The following is a 19,769-nucleotide window of genomic DNA, read 5'->3' on the forward strand; positions in this document are numbered from 1 at the left end:
GGCAAGTGACACAAAACCTCAATGTAATCCATTTTATTATCATGCTGTATCACGTTATTTACTTTATAGCCTACCACAGTGATGAGAAGCGTTTTTTCCTGCTTTTTATGGAAAGCCAAAGGAGTCATACTCACTACACACACTGCGGGGCGCCCTGTCCATTGTGCTGACACAGCGCATTGGAGATACAGACTTATTTTTTGCCAACATGTCACTCAATCATTTGTTTTGCTATTTTTAGGGGGCTAATCCCCTTTAGCCTCCTCCCTCCTAACAGTCAATGGTCCCAGATAAAAATGTAACTGTTACAGTAGTAGTCTCAGAGTTAATGATCCAATGATCTAATTTACGACTGAGCAGACAAATCTAGCTAGTGTAGCCCAAAGGCCGGCAGATGGAATATGCGTACTTTCTTTATGAAACACCCTTTTCCACCACCATGCTAAAGTGGTTAATAATGAAATAGAGTACGTAACTATATTTTCCCTATTTTTTCCCTCCTTCTCGCCATTAAATCTAGTTAAGGAGGAAATGGATGCCTTTGCAGCCTGAATGAAGAACCATTCCGAAAGGGATACAAATGTACGGCCAGATTCAGATTCCCTTTGGACGGTAAAATGAAACGGCTCAATATCGCTATCTGACGGATTTTGGCTAGATATACCGCATCCTAGAAATAACCGAGTGTGTTCGATTAGCGGTTTGAAAGAAATGTTAATGTTTTAAAAGTTTGATAACAGCCATAATCAATCACGTTTTGAAAATAAACTCTTTCAATGAAAGCAGTGAAGGGATTTTACCTGGAGTGACAATTAGGTTGTAATGATGTCCCGATTTACATACATCCCCAATCCTACATGGCACCAGTAAATACCAGTCCTTTGGTTTCAGATTAGTCATGATCACAATGCTCGTTCCTTGATGTCATCAGAGATTGAGGCACTGCTAGTGCTGTTAGGATGGTCAGTGGGTAAAACGTAATCAGTGTTTACCTTTGAAAAGGATTTCACATTGTTCGGTATTCCTGATCACAGACACATAGAAAGATGATAGAACCACCGTCTGCACGTACAGCTGACTCACTGTGGACACAACAGAAAATACATTTAAAGTGACATTTTACAAATGGCAGTAAGCAAACTAAGTTACTTTGATTGTCCATTTTGGAAACACTTTTCAATTATGTTGTAGTTAACATGAACTAAAGCATTCACAAAGCAGTGTCCTTGTTTATTAAAGGCAATAATACATTGTTTATTAGAGCAGTTATTCATGTTAGTAAAGTGGCAATTCTTGAATAGTGGTGGTATTTGAGCATGGCATTTTGGGAAAAATGTATTTCATTGTTTTTTAAAAATCTAAATCAACTAACCTGTCCTGAGTCAGAGTAGTGTCGAACAGTAATGCAAAAATGACTTGCATCAAAATGTTGAAGGAGGAAAGGAGTAAATCAGTTGCATATCAGACCAACTCACAATCAGGAATAACGAGCAGAGACTGGTTTAACTAAATACGTTTACTTACAGAGTATATAAATATAGGGACATTCAGAAAGGCACTTCAATTAACATGATATTATATCATTTCAGAGGCACTTGAAAGTACAGGAGAACATTTACAATTTCCAGTAATAGATATTTCCCATCTGATGATCTCGTATGATCTCGACATTGATTGTCTCTATATTCTACATGTAAATATAACAGTTTTACAACATCAATAAACTAAAGCAGACAGTAACACTCTTTCCCAGCACTGATTACTGACTCTAGTATAACTTTAGTCAAATGTAGTCATAAATATATACTGCTATTGCTAAACGACCATAAGAACATAAATAAAATAATAAAAAAGAAGCATACAGCATTAAGGTGTCAAAACCCCTGAAAACACAAAGGCGGTTTGATTAAAAATGATAATACAATTTTGCGTTTGGACTGATATGACCAAATCTTTCTGATATAAACAGAAAATGTCTCAGTTACTGAAAACTTCTGGCATGGCCTAAACTGGCTGGAGTGAAGGATTCTGGGAGTGTCTCTGAGCAGCAGTCTGGAAGGCTGTAAGTGTAATAGGTCAATAGAGGTGTTTTTCTAACTAAAAAATTACTTTCTACTGTGATTAAACTTCTTACATTCCAGAAAGCTAAGACAACACATTTATCAATCACTACTTCACCATAAGTTGCAACTGAAAAACAATCATGTATAATTTATAACTGACACATTCTCATACCGCATTCAAAACAGATAACACCCTCTTACTCTATAACCATTCATCTTGTTGACACCAGCTCTACTTTTGCTGTGGTAACAAAGGACGTCAACAACAGTAACATTCCCACTGTTTAAACAAGAAATAAACATGGAGGGAAAAAAATGGGTGCTAAATCATGGTGCCACAGCCAGAGGACCGAACATTGCTTAAAAAAAAGCGTCCTAAAACTTGACAATGCATGACAATGCATTCTGTCTTAGATGAGATTGTAACAGAAAGTTCATTTTGGTTCACAGTCTGACAAGATCAAGATTAAGGTTACATAGCTATACTGTCAACATGACATTCAACTTTCAGATCAAAGAATCTGTAATCGTGCAGTAAGCACAGCTTTTTGGATACATTTACATATGTTTCCGTTAGGCACAATAACAATATTGGTTGTGATTTATGTTGTCTGAGATAGATACTGTATATATGTTTATGTTGTGTATACAGATATGTTTCTGTAGATATACAGTTCCTTCGGAAAGAATTCAGATGCCTTGACCTTTTCCGCAATATGTTACGTTACAGACTCATTCTAAAATGTATTCTTTTGGGGGTTTTTCCCCCACATCAATCTACACCCATAATGACAACAAAAAAAAACGGCTTTTAGAAATGTTTGCAAATTTGACAAATAAAAAAATTCTAAATCACATTTACATAAGTATTCAGACCCTTTACTTAGTACTTTGTTGAAACACCTTTGGCAGCGATTACAGCATTGAGTCTTTTTGGGTATGACGCTACAAGCTTGGCACACCTATATTTGGGGAGTTTTTCCCATTATTTTTTTATTTAACCTTTATTTAACCAGGAAATTAAACTAGGATTCTTCTCTGTAGGTCCTCTCAAGCTCTGTCAGGTTGGATTGGGAGCATTGCTGCACAGCTATTTTCAGGTCTCTCCAGAGATGTTAGATCAGGTTCAAGTCCGGGCACAGGCTGGGCAACTCAAAGACATTCAGAGGCTTGTCCCGAAGCCACTCCTGCATTGTCTTGGCTGTGTGCTTAGGGTCGTTGTCTTGTTGGAAGATGAACCTTTGCCCCAGTCTGAGGTCCTGAATGCTCTGGAGCAGGTTTTCATCAAGGATCTCTCTGTACATAGCTCCGTTCATCTTTGCCTCGATCCTGTCTAGTCTCCCAGTCCCTGCCGCTGAAAAACATCCCTTCTCCCCCGATTCCTCAGTTTGGCCGGGTGGCCATCTCCAGGAAGAGTTTTGGTGGTTAAAAACTTCTTCAATTTAAGAATGATGGAGGCCACATTGTGCTTGGAGACATTCAATGCTTCAGAAATGTTTTGGTACCCTTGACCAGATCTGTGCCTCAACACAATCCTGTCTCGGAGCTCTACAAACAATTCCTTCGACCTCATGGCTTGGTTTTAGCTCTGACATACACTGTCAACTGTGTGACATTATGTAGACAGGTGTGTGCCTTTCCAAATCAATGGAAGCAGGATGCACCTGAGTTCAATTTCGAGTCTCATAGCAAAGGGTCTGAATACTCATGTAAATAAGGTATATCTGTTTAATTCATTTAATTCATTTGCTAGAATTTCAAAAAAAACTGTTTTCGATTTGTCATTATGGTGTATTGTGTGTAGATTGCTGAGGATTTGTATTTATTTAATCCATTTTAGAATAAGACTGTAACAAAGATGTGGAAAAAGTCAAGTGGTCTGAATACTTTCCGAAGGCAATGTACAATCTTTAAAGCTCTTGTTAACAGGACGTGTCACAGTCACCATTCTGAGATGAGAGGCTCTGTGCATAGAGGACGGCATCGCTGATGGTGAAAAACACTCTTTCCTTTTCTCCCATACCCTTATCTGGGTAGTAGCTACCTCTGTTCAGTGACTCCAGTACTGAGGTATTACACTGGGCCAGGAACACCTGTACCCCATTCTCCTTATAATCCTTATACACCTCCTTCAACGCATTGACCCCTGCTGTGTCCAGGAACAGCACCGGGCTGCAGTCTATCACCACAGAGTGGAAGTTGACTTGATTTGGTAGGAAGACTTTGGTGGTGGTCAACTCTTTCTCTTTACCCTTAGTCCCGCCCTCCCCTCCTGTTGTCATGGCTACTTCTTCTTGCTTTCTCCTATGTTTCTCCAGCTTCCTGCGCCGGGCCTTCTCCTTGACGGGGTCCAGGCCCAGGCAGCGGTACAGGGCCTTCTTGAACAGGCTCTGGTTGGCGTAGTAGATGGGCGCCTCGTAGCGGAAGATGGCCACTCCAGGCTGGGTCTGCAAGCCCTTGTAGGAGGCCAGGTCCTCATAAAGCTCCCGATGGCCAGCCCGGCCCAGCTCTAAGGCCTGGGTTCTCTGGGTGCGCCCCAACACACAGAAGGCTGAGACCATAACCCCCACCAGCAGGCCTAGCTCTGTGTTTATCAATGCTGAGGTTGCCATGGTCACCAGCCAGATGGTGGCGTCCAAGCGGTTCACGCGCCACATCCGCGGGACGTCTGTGAACTTAAGCAATGCTCCCCGGAGATTCACCAAGATGATCACTGCTAGCACACACCTGGAGAAGACACGGAAACACAGCAAGTCAATAAAGTCATCACCAAATCAGGTGGAACATCATTTTCTGGCAAACATTTTCAATACGAGCAAACTATGTGTAGTGGAGGTTTAGATCTCATGAGATGAACATGTATAGTAAAGCTAAGTTTTACACAGAGAATAGCATGATCTTACCTCTGCAGAGAGTAGAAGAGGGGGGAAATGACCAGCAGCACAAGCAGCAGCACCAGGGCTGTGACCAGGCCAGACAGCTGAGTCTGGCAGCCTGTAGACTCCTTCACCAGGGTCTTGGTCAGGGCAGCGCTGGTGGTGAAACAGCGAAAGAAGGAGGGCAGGATGTTACAGAAGCCTATGGCGTACATCTCCTGGTTGGGATCCACCACGTAGCCGTGCTTCTTGGCAAACATCTCAGACAGGGAGACGGTGATGGCAAAGCCCACGATGGCTATGGAGAAGGCATCTACCGCCACGTTGGGGATCAGAGACCAGGACGGGAGCTGGGGGGGCAGGAAGCCCGTGGGGATGGCGCCAGCCACTTTCGAGCCATACTCCTCCTCGAAGTGGCCGAAGTGGGAGGCCAGAGTGGCAGCGATGACAACAAACAGCTCGAAGGGGATGGGGGCTTTGAGCTTGGCCTTGAAGCGGTCGTTGAGTTCTTTGGTGGGGACCAGCACTGCCAGGCACACCATGCTGGTGACCAGGTCACAGAGGTTGGTCTGGCCCAGGTTCTGGAAGAGGCTGACCCAGGTCTTGACGAGGGAACCCCAGCCCTGGGCGCGGGGCAGTTCCAGTCCCAGGAGGTACTTGACCTGGGAGGTCAGGATGGTGAGAGAGGCCCCCGTGGCGAAGCCGCTCAGGAGGGAGTCTGACAGGTACACGGATACAAAGCCCACCTGCAGGAGGCCCATCAACACCTAAAACCACAGAGTGAAAACAGAGAGGGAGTAACGGCTCTAGAAAAACAGTAAACGTCATACTTCTCAGGACCAATGACAATGAACCTGTTATAACATGAATGTATTCTGTTTGTCATTGATTTTCAACACGAGACATTACACCATTCCCTCTCTACACACATTTACCTGGTAGACCCCTGCTGTAAAGGTGACTGTGGTCCCAACCATGATGGCATAGCAGCTCCTATCACAGACCGGCCCTCCGGTGCTGTTCCCCATGCCCAGTCCCAGGGTAGCGTTGTTCCTGCTACTCTCTGTGATGTACCCTGCCAGTGCCAGCTCCCTGTCCACCACCTGGCCCACCAGCAGGCACAGCACCCCGAAGATGCCCACAGAGATGTGGCGTGAGGTGCCCAGCAGGGTGTAGATGATGCTGGAGAAGAAGGAGGTATAGAGGCCATAGATAGGGTCCTGGCCTGCCAGTAGAGAATAGGCAATGGACTGGGGCACCAGCAGGATGCCCACTATCAACCCTGACATGACGTCACCCAGGATCCAGTCTTTGAGCTGGTAGCGTGGCAGCCATTTTAGGATGGGGAAGAACCCTAGAACCTGGGCTTTGGCTCGCTCTGAGCTGCATGTGCACTGCTTTTTCAGTTGGTGTGAAACGGCTATCCTCCAGTTTTCCTCCTCCTTCTCCCTTCTCTCCAGCACAAATGGGATGTGTGGGCCGCTCTCTGCTCCCTCATCTGCCGAGGCATAGCAGTACTCTTCAGCCATCATAGCAGGCCCCCCTTCACTTTACACAGAAAAAAAGCCAGTTAAAAAAGCCAGTCGTTGGGAGGGGCGGTACTAATCTAACATATGGAATTGTTTTAAGGTGGTCATATCATAGATTTTTTATAATTCTTTTGGCACAAAACTACCTCCATACTTCTATTCGTTTGTATGAGTTGCCTGCAGACCAATCCCGTGACAATTGTGGGGGTCGTAGAGCAAAACGTTAAACATCATTGTTTTCGTGACAGTCTCCCCTTTCCATAGTGGGGTTAGTTTGTAGCTCAAATAGTTTGGACCCTACAGACAGAAGTTGGCACATCAGCGTCACCGACTTCAGATGAGTCCCATGACACTTGTAGGGGTCATAGAGCAAAACAGTGAACACCCTCGTATTCGTGAGTCTCCCCTTTCATAATAGTTTTGTAGGCCAAACTGTTCAGAAACAACAAATGTTTCGTGAGAAGACCAATTTTTGGATGTCTCATGGTCAGACAAACACTGCTGTAGCTCGGCCACCTTCCACCGCAGATGCGGAAGGCCAACATAGGCGGATGTGGTGGATTGAGACGCAGCCCAGTTTAAGGTGATATCTCTCGCTTAAACTGACAGATTTTGATGGGGATTTTTTTATTATGTTACTTAGATTAGACTCTTAAGATTAAAGATGGCAACTGTTAACCAAACTGATATTTAATCCTAATGTCAAATAGTTTCACGCATATACAAGTGCGTAACATGTAAAAGTGTGTGTTGTGAAATGAAAATGTGCTTTTTGCATATCCCACTCCCCCTGACACACCTTCAGAGAGTGGGGTCACGGTATGGACCAGCCATTATTGACGGCAACCCTGGAGCAATTAGGGTTAAGTGCCTTGCTCAAGGGCAGATCTACAGATTTTTCACTTAGTAGGCTCTGTGATTTGAACTAGCAACCTTTTGATTACTGACCCTACGTTCTAACCCAGGGATCATCACTAGATTCAGCCGCGGACCGTTTTTTTGTTGTTGAGTGGATGGTCGAGGGGCCAGAACATAATCACTAACCAAATAAAACAACCAGCCCGCCAGTTGGGGAACCCTGCTCTAACCGCTAGGCTATCGGCCAACCCACCGCTAGGCTATCTGACGATATGATTCAGTTGGGGAACCCTGCTCTAACCGCTAGGCTATCAGCCAACCCACCGCTAGGCTATCTGATGATATGATTCAGTTGGGGAACCCTGCTCTAACCGCTAGGCTGTCGGCCGCCCACCGCTAGGCTACCTGACGATATGATTCAGTTGGGGAACCCTGCTCTAACCGCTAGGCTGTCGGCCGCCCACCGCTAGGCTACCTGACGATATGATTCAGTTGGGGAACCCTGCTCTAACCGCTTGGCTATCGGCCGCCCACTTCTAGGCTACCTAATCAGTCGTTGACATCATGTCACCAAGCTTGACAGTTATAATCAAGTGACTCCAACAATCAATAACTACAGAGAAAACAGAAAGGGCCAAGATGTTTGGGTTATTGACAACCCATTTACTTACCAGTGTTCTCAATATATAGTCTTGACATGTCATATCCAGAAAATGGAACAAGTTACTTGTGTAATAACTCTGTAAGTACAGTAAAGTGTAACAAGTATTCTAAGTATTCATTGTTACCCTACTATACTTTGAGTTTTAATGTCCTTCCGTGGCTTCCAACTGCTCTTAAATACAAGTAAAACTAAATGCATGCTCTTCAACCGATCGCTGCCTGCACCTGCCCGCCCGTCCAGCATCACTACTCTGGACGGTTCTGACTTAGAATATGTGGACAACTACAAATACCTAGGTGTCTGGTTAGACTGTAAACTCTCCTTCCAGACTCACATCAAACATCTCCAATCCAACGTTAAATCTAGAATTGGCTTCCTATTTCGCAACAAAGCATCCTTCACTCATGCTGCCAAACATACCCTCGTAAAACTGACCATCCTACTGATCCTCGACTTCGGCGATGTCATTTACAAAATAGCCTCCAATACCCTACTCAATAAATTGGATGCAGTCTATCACAGTGCCATCCGTTTTTTCACCAAAGCCCCATATACTACCCACCACTGAGACCTGTACGCTCTCGTTGGCTGGCCCTTGCTTCATACTCGTTGCCAAACCCACTGGCTCCAGGTCATCTACAAGACCCTGCTAGGTAAAGTCCCCCCTTATCTCAGCTCGCTGGTCACCATAGCAGCACCCACCTGTAGCACGCGCTCCAGAAGGTATATCTCACTGGTCACCCCCAAAGCCAATTCCTCCTTTGGCCTCTCTTTCCAGTTCTCTGCTGCCAATAACTGGAACGAACTACAAAAATCTCTGAAACTGGAAACACTTATCTCCCTCACTAGCTTTAAGCACCAGCTGTCAGAGCAGCTCACAGATTACTGCACCTGTACATAGCCCATTTATAATTTAGCCCAAACAACTACCTCTTCCCCTACTGTATTTATCTATTTATTTATTTTTCTCCTTTGCACCCCATTATTTATATTTCTAATTTGCACTTTCTTCCACTGCAAATCTACCATTCCAGTGTTTTACTTGCTATATTGTATGTACTTCGCCACCATAGCCTTTTTTTGCCTTTACCTCCCTTATCTCACCTCATTTGCTCACATTCTATATAGACTTATTTTTCTACTGTATTATTGACTGTATGTTTGTTTTACTCCATGTGTAACTCTATGTTGTTGCATGTGTCAAACTGCTTTGCTTTATCTTGGCCAGGTCGCAATTGTAAATGAGAACTAGTTCTAAACTTGCCTACCTGGTTAAATAAAGGTCAAATAAAATAAAATAAATAAAAAATGTTGTAGGTTTAGTTGCATTACATTGCACAGTAACAGGAACGTTATACAATAAATTATAATTTGCCTTTCACAACCTAAAATCTCTCTGGTGTGTGCCTTTTTGTGTCAAAGGCAATGGTTGGGTGCGGGAGTGTTTGCCATAACAATTTGGAAAATGATTGACTGTGCAAATATTGGAGTTCCACTTCCTGGAGATTAAATAGCAACGAGGATGTTAGGCTGTAGCCATAATGTTAGGCTGTAGCCATAATGTTGAATTGCACATTCAACATTCTCGCAAGATGCTAAAAGAAATAACTCATATTTCTCCACCCCTGTTCCCGAGGTCAGATTTATCCCACATTTAGTGCATCATTTTAGTGCAAGAAATGCTTCATCCTACAGGAGTGAATATTAATGCTATGTGAGAGGTTATAAACCGACAGTCAGTGTGCACCTTTCAGTTTCCATTTAACCCATCTAAACAGTTGGCTACAGTTCCCTTGACCTGTTATTCAACTGAAATGTGTCTTCCGCATTTATCCCAACCCCTCTAAATCAGAGAGGTGCGGGGGGCTCACTTAATCGAAATCCACGTCATCGGCGCCCAGGAAGCAGTTGTTGTTGGGGCCTATTTGAAGTCCCTGTCTTGTGACTGTCGACAGTCCCTGTCTTGTGACTGATTTGGAGGCCCCAGGCAGAGGCCAGTCTGAGCCTCTTATCAGCACCTGTATCCCCCCGCCTAGAGTCTAAGGATCTGGGCTGGGTTTCTACTAAGCTAGCCTCGTTGAGAACCAGGCTTCCCTAATACGGGTAAGCCTAGGGAAGTTCATAAAAATAGCTAAATAGGGGTGGAGGCCCGGTGTAAATCCGCGACGCCTCACTACACGTCAAACCAATCAAATGCCTTACTTTGGCGGAGCTCCAATAGCGCTCACAAGATTAGTGTCGTAGGTGCAACAGTGTATGACGATTGTTTTTACAGTCTTTGGTGAGGATGGCCAGGAAATCGCAGATTAAAACCCCATCAAAATATGTTGATGTACTACAGGAGGTTGGTGGCACCTTAACTGGGGAGAACAGGCTCGTGGTAAAGACTAAGTGGAATGGTATCAAATACATCAAATACATGGCTTCAATGTGTTTGATGCCATTCCATTTGCTGCGTTCCGGCAATTATTATGAGTCATCCTCCCCTTAGCAGCCTCCTGTGTGATGTATAATATGTCGATTTTGTGTATAGAGTACATTTCTGACAAAACAGAATTACGTTTTTCATCCAGGTTTTCTTCCATTTTCTACAATGTTGCAAAACTAACATGCAGAACAACTCTCTGCAAAATGTGTCCTTCCCGGTCTGAAAACAGTGACGAACATAACACGTAGCACCAACGGGAATGTGGGGGAGGGTTCTTGAAATGTAACATCCAATCAAAATCTTGCCATTGGGAGCCAGTGGACCACTCACACATTTATGCAATACAAAATTGTCCAGGCGTGACAGCAACGTGATTTTGGAGGTATGGTAATGTGAGACTACTACTAAGCTTACGTATGGATTTGTTGTAAGAAGGTCATACCAAGGATACATTAGCTATTTATTTTGAATTTTAGAACCCCTGCAGGTATAAAAAATATATATACAGTACCAGTCAAAATTTTGGACACACCTACCCATTCAAGGGTTTTTCTTTATTTTTTACAATTTTCTACATTGTAGAATAACAGTGAAGACTTCAAATCTATGAAATAACACATATGGAATCATTTAGTAACCAAAAAAAGTGTTAAACATATCAAAATAGATTTTATATTTGAGGTTCTTCCAAGTAGCCATCATTTGCCTTGATGACAGGTTTGCACACTCTTGGCATTCTCTCAACCAGCTTCATGAGGTAAACACCTGGAATGCATTTCAATTAACAGGTGTGCCTTGTCAAAAGTTAATTTGTGGAATTTCTTCCCTTCTTAATGCGTTTGAGCCAATCAGTTGTGTTGGGACAAGGTAGGGTGGTATACAAAAGATAGCCTTATTAGGTAAAAGACCAAGTCCATATTATGGCAAGAAGAGCTCAAATAAGCAAAGAGAAATGACAGTCCATCATTACTTTAAGACATGAAGGTCAGTCAATCGGGAACATTTCAAGAACTTTGAAAGTTTCTTCAAGTGCAGTCGCAAAAACCATCAAGCGCTATGATGAAACTGGCTCTCATGAGGACCGCCACAGGAAAGGATGACCCAGAGTTACCTCTGCTGCAGAGGATAAGTTCATTAGAGTTAACTGCACCTCAGATTTCAGCCCAAATAAATGCTTCATAGAGTTCAAGTAACAGACACATCATCTCTCATCAACTCTTCAGAGGAGATTGCGTGAATCAGACCTTCATGGTTGAATTTCTGCAAGGACACTAAGGACACTAATAAGAAGAGACTTGCTTGGGCCAAGAAACACGAACAATGGACATTAGACCTGTAGAATTCTGTCTTTTGGTCCAAATTTTAGATTTTTGGTTCCAACCAACATTTCTTTGTGAGACGCTGAGTAGGTGAACAGATGATCTCCGCATGTGTGGTTCCCACCGTGAAGCCTGGAGGAGGAGGTGTGATGGTGAGATTTTTTCTTCCAACCACTGTGCCTTTGTGAGATGCAGAGTAGGTGAACGGTTGATCTTCGTATGTGTGGTTCCCACCGTGAAGCATGGAGGAGGAGGTGTGATTGTGTGGGGGTGCTTTGCTGGTAACACTGTCTGTGATTTATTTAGAATTCAAGGCACACTTAATCAGCATGGCTACCACAGCATTCTGCAGCGATACGCCATCCCATCTGGTTTGCACTTAGCGGGACTATAATTTGTTTTTCAACAGGACATTGACCCAAAACACACCTCCAGGCTTTGTAAGGGCTATCTGACCAAGAAGGAGAGTGATTGAGTGCTGCATCAGATGACCTGGTCTCCACAATCACCTGACCTCAACCCACTTGAGATGGTTCGGGATGAGTTGGACCACAGAGTGATGGAAAAACAGCCAACAAGTGCTCAGCATATGTGGGAACTCCTTCAAGACTGTTGGAAAAGCATTCCAGGTGAAGCTGGTTGAGAGAATGCCAAGAGTGTGCAAAGCTGTCATCAAGGCAAAGGATGGGTACTTTGAAGAATCTAAAATCTAAAATATGTTTTCATTTGTTTAACACATTTTTGGTTACAACATGTTTCCATACAGTATGTGTTATGTCATAGTTTTATGTCTTCACTATTATTCTACAATGTAGAAAATAGTACAAATAAAGAAAAACCATTGAATGAGTAGGTGTGTACACAGTACCAGTCAAAGTTTGGACACACCTACTCATTCAAGGGTTTTTCTTTATTTGTCCTATTTTCTTTATTTGTACTATATATTGATGAAACATTGAATTTGGCCTTACTGCTATTAGCCCATAGAAACGCAATGAATAACAGATTCATACATGGAAAAACTGAAATGTAATCAAAAGGAAGAATGTTTTGAAGTGTCTGTCCTATATCTGAGAGATGTTAAGAAAGCTCAGGAATTACCCGTATACCTTGACATGGAAACGCCCTATTCACTTCCATAAATTTTTCGGCCCCATTACAAGGTTACCTTCAGACGCGTGACACGTGTGGGGATCCTACAACAGAAAAATGGAGAACACGTGAGTTTCATCTTTCCGTAGAGGGGTCAAATAGTGCCTCACAATCACCACACATAACATGCTATCATTCTCTTTTACTACTTCATCTAAATCCTTTCCAAACATTACTTTTCTGTCCCTCCCTTCTCTTATTTTCAACTCTCCATTTCGCAGCTTTTATCTTATTGAATTAAACTCCGACATTGTCCTTTTAGCCAACGTGGTTTGATGTTAACTTTCTGCCACTTCCTAAAAGCATTTGGTGATGGCCGTGTAGGCTATTTTACGCGTGTACAGTTTAGGCCATAAAGTTTAGCCTTACATGCTGACCACACCGCTTGCGTCGCGTGCACGAGCATTGCAAGATAAATGTACACATACATGTTATTCAATCATTGCACCCACACCGCTCGCGCACGTCAACGAGCATCTGCGTTCCCATGTGCTAAAATAGAACTTGGTTCTATTTGTGATGCTTTACGCGCTGCAAGTCCTGCTTCTCCCATCTCCTCATTGGTTTTTAGGACCATATACCCATGTGCCATCTCCTCATTGGTTTTTAAGTCAACATACCCACGTGGGTGATTGAAAGATGAACTGAGGTCCACACTCCAGTCCAGTTGGTAGTGGTAATGCACCTTAAAGTTGGTTGCCAACCGCCATATAAAGTCCAAAGAAGATGAAGAAGCCTGAAGGAGGAGAGATTACTAGAAACGAACTCTGTTTAACGTTACCCTTTTATCTGTGGATTAATTGTCTGAGTAGAGGACCTTGTGCATTTCAGGTAAAATAACAACTCAATGTTTATATCCCAGGACAAATTAGCTAGCAACAGCAAGCTAGCCAGCTATTGCCATAAATGTTTAATAATTTTCGACCTGTCCGCAAATTAATAGAGTTGGTTCAGAGTTTATTTTGATACTTCATTCTGCATGTCCTGATCGCGTCTGGTGTGGGTGGACAAAATCAACATGCACGTGATGGCGCACGTAGATGCACACGTGTGGTCTGGTCAGCATGTTACGCACTAATGCCAGATAGCCTAAAATAATTATATAAAAACCTCAATGTAGCCTATAGATCTAAATTGCACAAGAATTATACATTTTATGGATTTTTTACTTATTATTTTCTCTTTATTCAACCAGCCCACGACCCACCTGCCCTTCATCCACACAATAGACTATTTCATGACCCTAAACCCGCTCGCCCCGCGGTTGAGTCAACCCACTCATCACTAATACATACAGTATTGGTAATGACTGTCACTGTGCATATAGGGCCTACATAAAGCACCGATCTATAGGACTAATGGGTCATGCAACAGACTGACTGAGAGAAAGAAATACGTGGTATTGCCTATAGTAGCTACTAGCCTACATAGCTATAGCAAAGCAAAAGTGCATGTCATGCATATGCAGTGGTGTAAAGTACTTAAGTAAAAAATACTTGAAAGTACTACTTAAGTCGTTTTTTATGGTATCTGTACTTTACTTTACTATTTATGTTTGACTACTTTTACCTCACTATATTCCTAAAGAAAATATTGTACTTTTTACTCCATACATTTTCCATGACAACCAATAGTACTCGTTACATTTTGAATGCTTAGCAGGACAGGAAAATTGTCAAATTCATGCACTTATCAAGCAAACACGTGGTCATCCCTACTGCCTCTGGCCTGGCAGACTAACTAAACACAAATTAATATTTTGTAAATAATCTCTGAGTGTTCCCCTGGCTATCAGTACATTTTAAAAACAAGAAAATGGTGCCATCTGCTTTGCTTAATATAAGAAATTTTAAGTGATTTATACTTTTACTTTTGATACTTAAGTATATTTGAGCAATTACATGTACTTTTGAAACGTAAGTATATTTCAAACCTTTTAGACTTTTACTCAAGTAGTATTTACTGGCTGACTTTCACTTTAACTTACTAACTTTCTATTAAGGGTATCTATACTTTTACTCAAGTATGACAACTTGGTACTTTTTCCACTACTGTGTGTTATGCCATCTTTTTAGATAGTCCTACTGTCTTCAGATATAATTAGAGTAAATAGTTACTCTTTTTAACCCTGTACATAATGGTTTAAACGACATTAACCTCGTAAAAAAAAAATATAGGCCTAATCGATGAATTCAAGAAAGTCTTTGTTATAAAGTTGTTATAGCTAAATATAGAATAGCCTAAAATATTTGTCAATAACTTATACAACGGCAAATTTAGATTACATTAGGTTATGAATGAGGACCATTGTGAACAGGTTGTCAACGTGTACATCACCAGGTTGCCTACTGTACAGTACTTTGTTGACAGCAGTTTAGACAACATGCACAAATCTAACAAATCATTCTCTTCGGTTACTATTAATTAGGTCTATTCAATTGCAGAATATTACTCACCTGAGACTGTTACTGCTCTCCATTTATCAAGTTATTAGTAACAAAATCATTGGATACTTTTTGTATAGTTCAGCCGGAGATTTGTAGCGCTCGGCGCATGTACGTAATGACGTTTGAAGCCCAACCCGAACGCCACAATCACATGATATGCTACAGGAAACCCCTTTCACGTGACAGCACACGCACACAAGTTCTCAAATTCTCTAAAAAGAGTAGCATTCTCTTCTGAACCTAGGAAGGAAACAGTCAGAAAACATCACACCATATATCCACCGTATATCACTTTCTGATGTTGTGTCGAGTTGAGAAACTATATAGTGACGCAACGACTTCTCTTTAGTGCAACCACATGGCATGAAGTGTAACTTTGACATGCCACAGTTGGGTGCAACCTGGTATCAGATCATTTCGTATTATTCTGTACGTACATCCAACATTTAAGTATTATAGGATAATGCCATAAGGAAGAAATAGGCTATTTCAGTTTAAGGTGTAATCTTTATTCCACTCTAATAAATAGTATGATTATTTATGAGGTTATGTTAAATTGTGTTATATTACATTAGAATCCCAATGGAATATTTTACAAATTCTATGACGTATAGTATCCTACGTCTTGATTGCACCATTATGCCTTTACTGGTTTGGTATGATATATTATTTTCGAATACTGGTATAATGGTTGAACAGTATCATACATTTTCAACAACAGATTGGTCATACAGTATCCAATGTTTTGAATGCACCCGTAAATGCTTTGACAGAATCAATATTGCATCACCTGTTAATCTGTGACGAATTGAATATAACGATGCATGATGAGATTTACACAACAATCCAAATAACTTTGTTTAGGGTTTACATTTCACCCACTAATGGGTTAGATTGTGGGCCAATATGTAATGTATGTTATTTATTATTCTATGTTTTTATGGAGGAATAAAGATTAGACCTTAAACTGAAATATCCTGTCTTTATATCCTATATACAACAGCTTTTCTAGACACCTGCCTGCGTGCCCTTCCTCCTTACATCCATTTTGTCTTGATAATGATGAGTGATAATAGTAAATGTTATTATGGCACTGTCAACTCTGAACCAGGGGAGCTGAAGGGTGGGACTATAAATAACAAAAAAACAAGATAACAAATGTAAAATAGACTATGTCCGTAAAATGTATATAGGTTCAGAACTTTTGTGAAACATCACAGCACTTTTGAAAAATATATGGCAAATAGAAATAAAAACCGGATGATCTTCATATATAGATGGGAGGGATTGAGGGTAGCTGAAGGATGGGACAAAAAAACAAACAAAAGATAACTAATGTAAATATACTGTGTCCGAAAAATGTATATAGTATGTATAAGCTGGAAGTATAACTGTTGTTGTCCATTAGTTTACTCCAATTAGGGGAGGGATTGTATGGTTAGGTGAAAATAAGAAAGGAAAACATATCAAAATAATATATATATATATATATACAGGACCAGTCATTAGTTTGGACACACCTACTCATTCCAGGGTTTTTCTTTATTTTTACTATTTTCTACATTGTAGATAAATAGTGAAGACATCAAAACTATGAAATAACACATATGGAATCAAGTAGTAGTAACCAAAAAAAGTGTTAAACAAATCAAAATAGATGTTATATTTCTTACACCCTGATCTGTTTCACCTGTCCTTGTGCTTGTCTCCTCCCCCCTCCAGGTGTCGCCCATCTTCCCAATTATCCCCTGTGTATTTATACCTGTGTTCTCTGTCTGTTGCCAGTTTGTCTTGTTCATTCAAGCTTACCAGTGGTTTTCCTGTCAGTTCCTATCGTTTCCCAGCCTCTCTTTGCTAGTCCTCCCAGTTTTGACCTTGGCCTGTCCTGACCCTGTACCCGCATGCCTGACCTCTCTGCCTGACCCTGAGCCTGCCCGCCATGCTGTACGTTTGCTCCGCCTCTGGAATACTGAACCCTGCCTGTCCCTGACCCTGAGTCCGCCTGCCGTTCTGTACATTTGCCTTTCCCTGGATTTTTGACCTGTCTTTGCCTGCCCCTGTTGCTACAATAAACAGTGTTACTTTGAAAGTCTGCATCTGGGTCTTATCTTGATTCCTGATAATATTCCTGATAATATCTTCAAAGTAGCCACCATCTCTCAACCAGCTTCACATGGAATGCTTTTCCAACAGTCTTGAAGGAGTTCCCACATATGCTGAGCACTCGTTGGCTGCTTTTACTTCACTCTGTGGTCCAACTCATCCCAAACCATCCCAAATTGGTTGAGGTCAGGTGATTGTGGAAGCCAGGTCATATGATGCAGCACTCAATCACTCTCTTTCTTGGTCAAATAGCCCTTACACAGCCTGGAGGTGTGTTGGGTCATTGTCCTGTTGAAAAACAAATGATTGTCCCACTCAGCGCAAACCAGATGGAATGGCGTATCGCTGCAGAATGCTGTGGTAGCCATGCTGGTTAAGTTTGCCTTGAATTCTAAATAAATCACCTACAGTGTCACCAGCGAAGCACCCCCACACCATCACACCTCATCCTCCATGCTTCACGGTGGGAACCACATATGCAGAGATTCCCGTTCACCTACACTATGTCTCAAAAAGAAACGGCAGTTGGAAACAAAAATCTAAAATTTGGACTCATCAGACCAAAGGGCAGATTTCCCCCGGTCTAATGTCCATTGCTCGTGTTTCCTGGACCAAGCAAGCCTCTTCTTATTATTTGTTCCCTTTAGTAGTGGTTTCTTTGCAGCAATCTGACCATGAAGGCCTGATTCACACAGCCTCCTCTGAACATGTTGAGATGTGTCTGTTACTTGAACTCTGTGAAGCATTTATTTGGGCTGCAATTTCTGAGGATGGTAACGCTAATTAACTCATTCTCTGCAGCAAAGGTAACTCGGTGTCTTCCATTCCTGTGGCGGTCCTCATGAGCGCCAGTTTCGTCATAGCGCTTGATGGTTTTTGCGACTGCACTTTTCCGGATTGACTGACCTTCATGTCTTAAAGTATTGATGGACTGTAATTTATCTTTACTTATTTGAGCTGTTCTAGCCATAATATGGACTTGGTCTTTTACCAAATAAGGCTATCTTCTGTATACCACCCCTACCTTGTCCCAACAAAACTGATTGGCTGAAACGCATTAAGAAGGAAAGAAATTCCACAAATTAACTTAAAACAAGGCACACCTGTTAATTGAACTGCCTTCCAGGTGACTACCTCATGAAGCTGGTTGAGAGAATGCCAAGAGTGTGCAAAGCTGTCAAGGCAAATGGTGGCTACTTTGAAGAATCTCAAATATAAAATATATTTTGATTTGTTTAATACTTTTTTGGTTCCCTTGAATGAGTAGGTGTGTCCAAATGTTGAACTGGTACTGTATATATACAGTATTTAGGGGAATTTCTCCCATTCTTCTCTGCAGATCCTTTTAAGCTCTGTCAGGTTGGATGGGGAGAGTCGCTGCACAGCTATTTTCAGGCCTCTCCGTAGTTGTTAGATAGGGTTCAAGTACTAGCTCTGGCTTGGCCACTCAAGGACATTCAGAGACTTGTCCGAAGCCCCTCCTGCATTGTTTTGGCTGTGTTCTCAGGGTTGTTGTCTTGTTGGAAAGTGAACCTTTGCCCCAGTCTGAGGTCTTGAGTGCTCTGGAGAAGGTTTTCATCAAGGATCTCTCTGTACCTTGCTCCGTTCATCTTTCCCTTGATCCTGATTAGTCTCTCAGTTATCCATTTTGGTAACACTTTTCAATTATGTTGTAGTTAACATGAACTAAAGCATTCACAAGGCAGTATCCTTGTTTATTAAAGGCAATAATACATTGTTTATTAGAGCAGTTATTCATGTTAGTAAAGTGGCAATTCTTGAATAGCAGTGGTATTTGAGCATGGCATTTTGGGAAAAATGTATTTCATTGTTTTTTAAAAATCTAAATCAACTAACCTGTCCTGAGTCAGAGTAGTGTCGAACAGTAATGCAAAAACGATTTGCATCAAAATGTTGAAGGAGGAAAGGAGTAAATCAGTTGCATATCAGACCACCTCACAATCAGAAATAACGAGCAGAGACTGGTTTAACTAAATACGTTTACTTACAGAGTATATAAATATAGGGACATTCAGAAAGGCACTTCAATTAACATGATATTATATCATTTCAGAGGCACTTGAAAGTACAGGAGAACATTTACAATTTCCAGTAATAGATATTTCCCATCTGATGATCTCGTATGATCTCGACATTGATTGTCTCTATATTCTACATGTAAAATATAACAGTTTTACAACATCAATAAACTAAAGCAGACAGTAACACTCTTTCCCAGCACTGATTACTGACTCTAGTATAACTTTAGTCAAATGTAGCCATAAATATATACTGCTATTGCTAAACGACCATAAGAACATAAATAAAAT

General features: G+C 41.7%; 1 protein-coding gene across 6 annotated transcripts; it reads right to left on the reverse strand.

Moving 5' to 3' along the window:
* Positions 1–1,501: 1,501 nt before the first annotated feature.
* slc26a2 (solute carrier family 26 member 2) lies at positions 1,502–15,470 on the reverse strand. Of its 6 annotated transcripts, none has more exons than XM_045724035.2 (6): positions 15,346–15,469; positions 13,510–13,625; positions 12,847–12,933; positions 5,875–6,487; positions 4,967–5,706; positions 1,502–4,790 (listed from the first exon to the last, which is right to left on the reverse strand). In XM_045724035.2, exons 3-6 carry the CDS (start codon positions 12,852–12,854, stop codon positions 3,986–3,988), a joined length of 2,166 nt encoding a protein of 721 aa, XP_045579991.1. In that variant the 5' UTR covers positions 12,855–12,933; positions 13,510–13,625; positions 15,346–15,469; the 3' UTR covers positions 1,502–3,985. The 6 variants fall into 6 exon arrangements, with proteins under 6 accessions (XP_045579991.1, XP_045579992.1, XP_014068066.2 ...); XM_045724036.2 differs by having other exon boundaries at positions 12,839–12,933; XM_014212591.3 differs by lacking the exon at positions 13,510–13,625 and having other exon boundaries at positions 15,346–15,470.
* Between the last annotated feature and the right edge of the window lie 4,299 nt (positions 15,471–19,769).

Source organism: Salmo salar, chromosome 09 (genome assembly GCF_965601325.2).
Source record: "Salmo salar chromosome 09, fSalSal1, whole genome shotgun sequence".
Classification (NCBI taxonomy): domain Eukaryota; kingdom Metazoa; phylum Chordata; class Actinopteri; order Salmoniformes; family Salmonidae; genus Salmo; species Salmo salar.

Coding starts and splice junctions, on each gene's coding strand:
- slc26a2 (XM_014212590.3), bottom strand. CDS start 15,368: ATGGAGAGCAGTAACAGTCTCAG. Junction 6,488..15,345: donor GAGAGCAGTAACAGTCTCAG/GTGAGTAATATT, acceptor TTCTGTGTAAAG/TGAAGGGGGGCCTGCTATGA. Junction 4,791..4,966: donor CTCTTCTACTCTCTGCAGAG/GTAAGATCATGC, acceptor TGTCTTCTCCAG/GTGTGTGCTAGCAGTGATCA.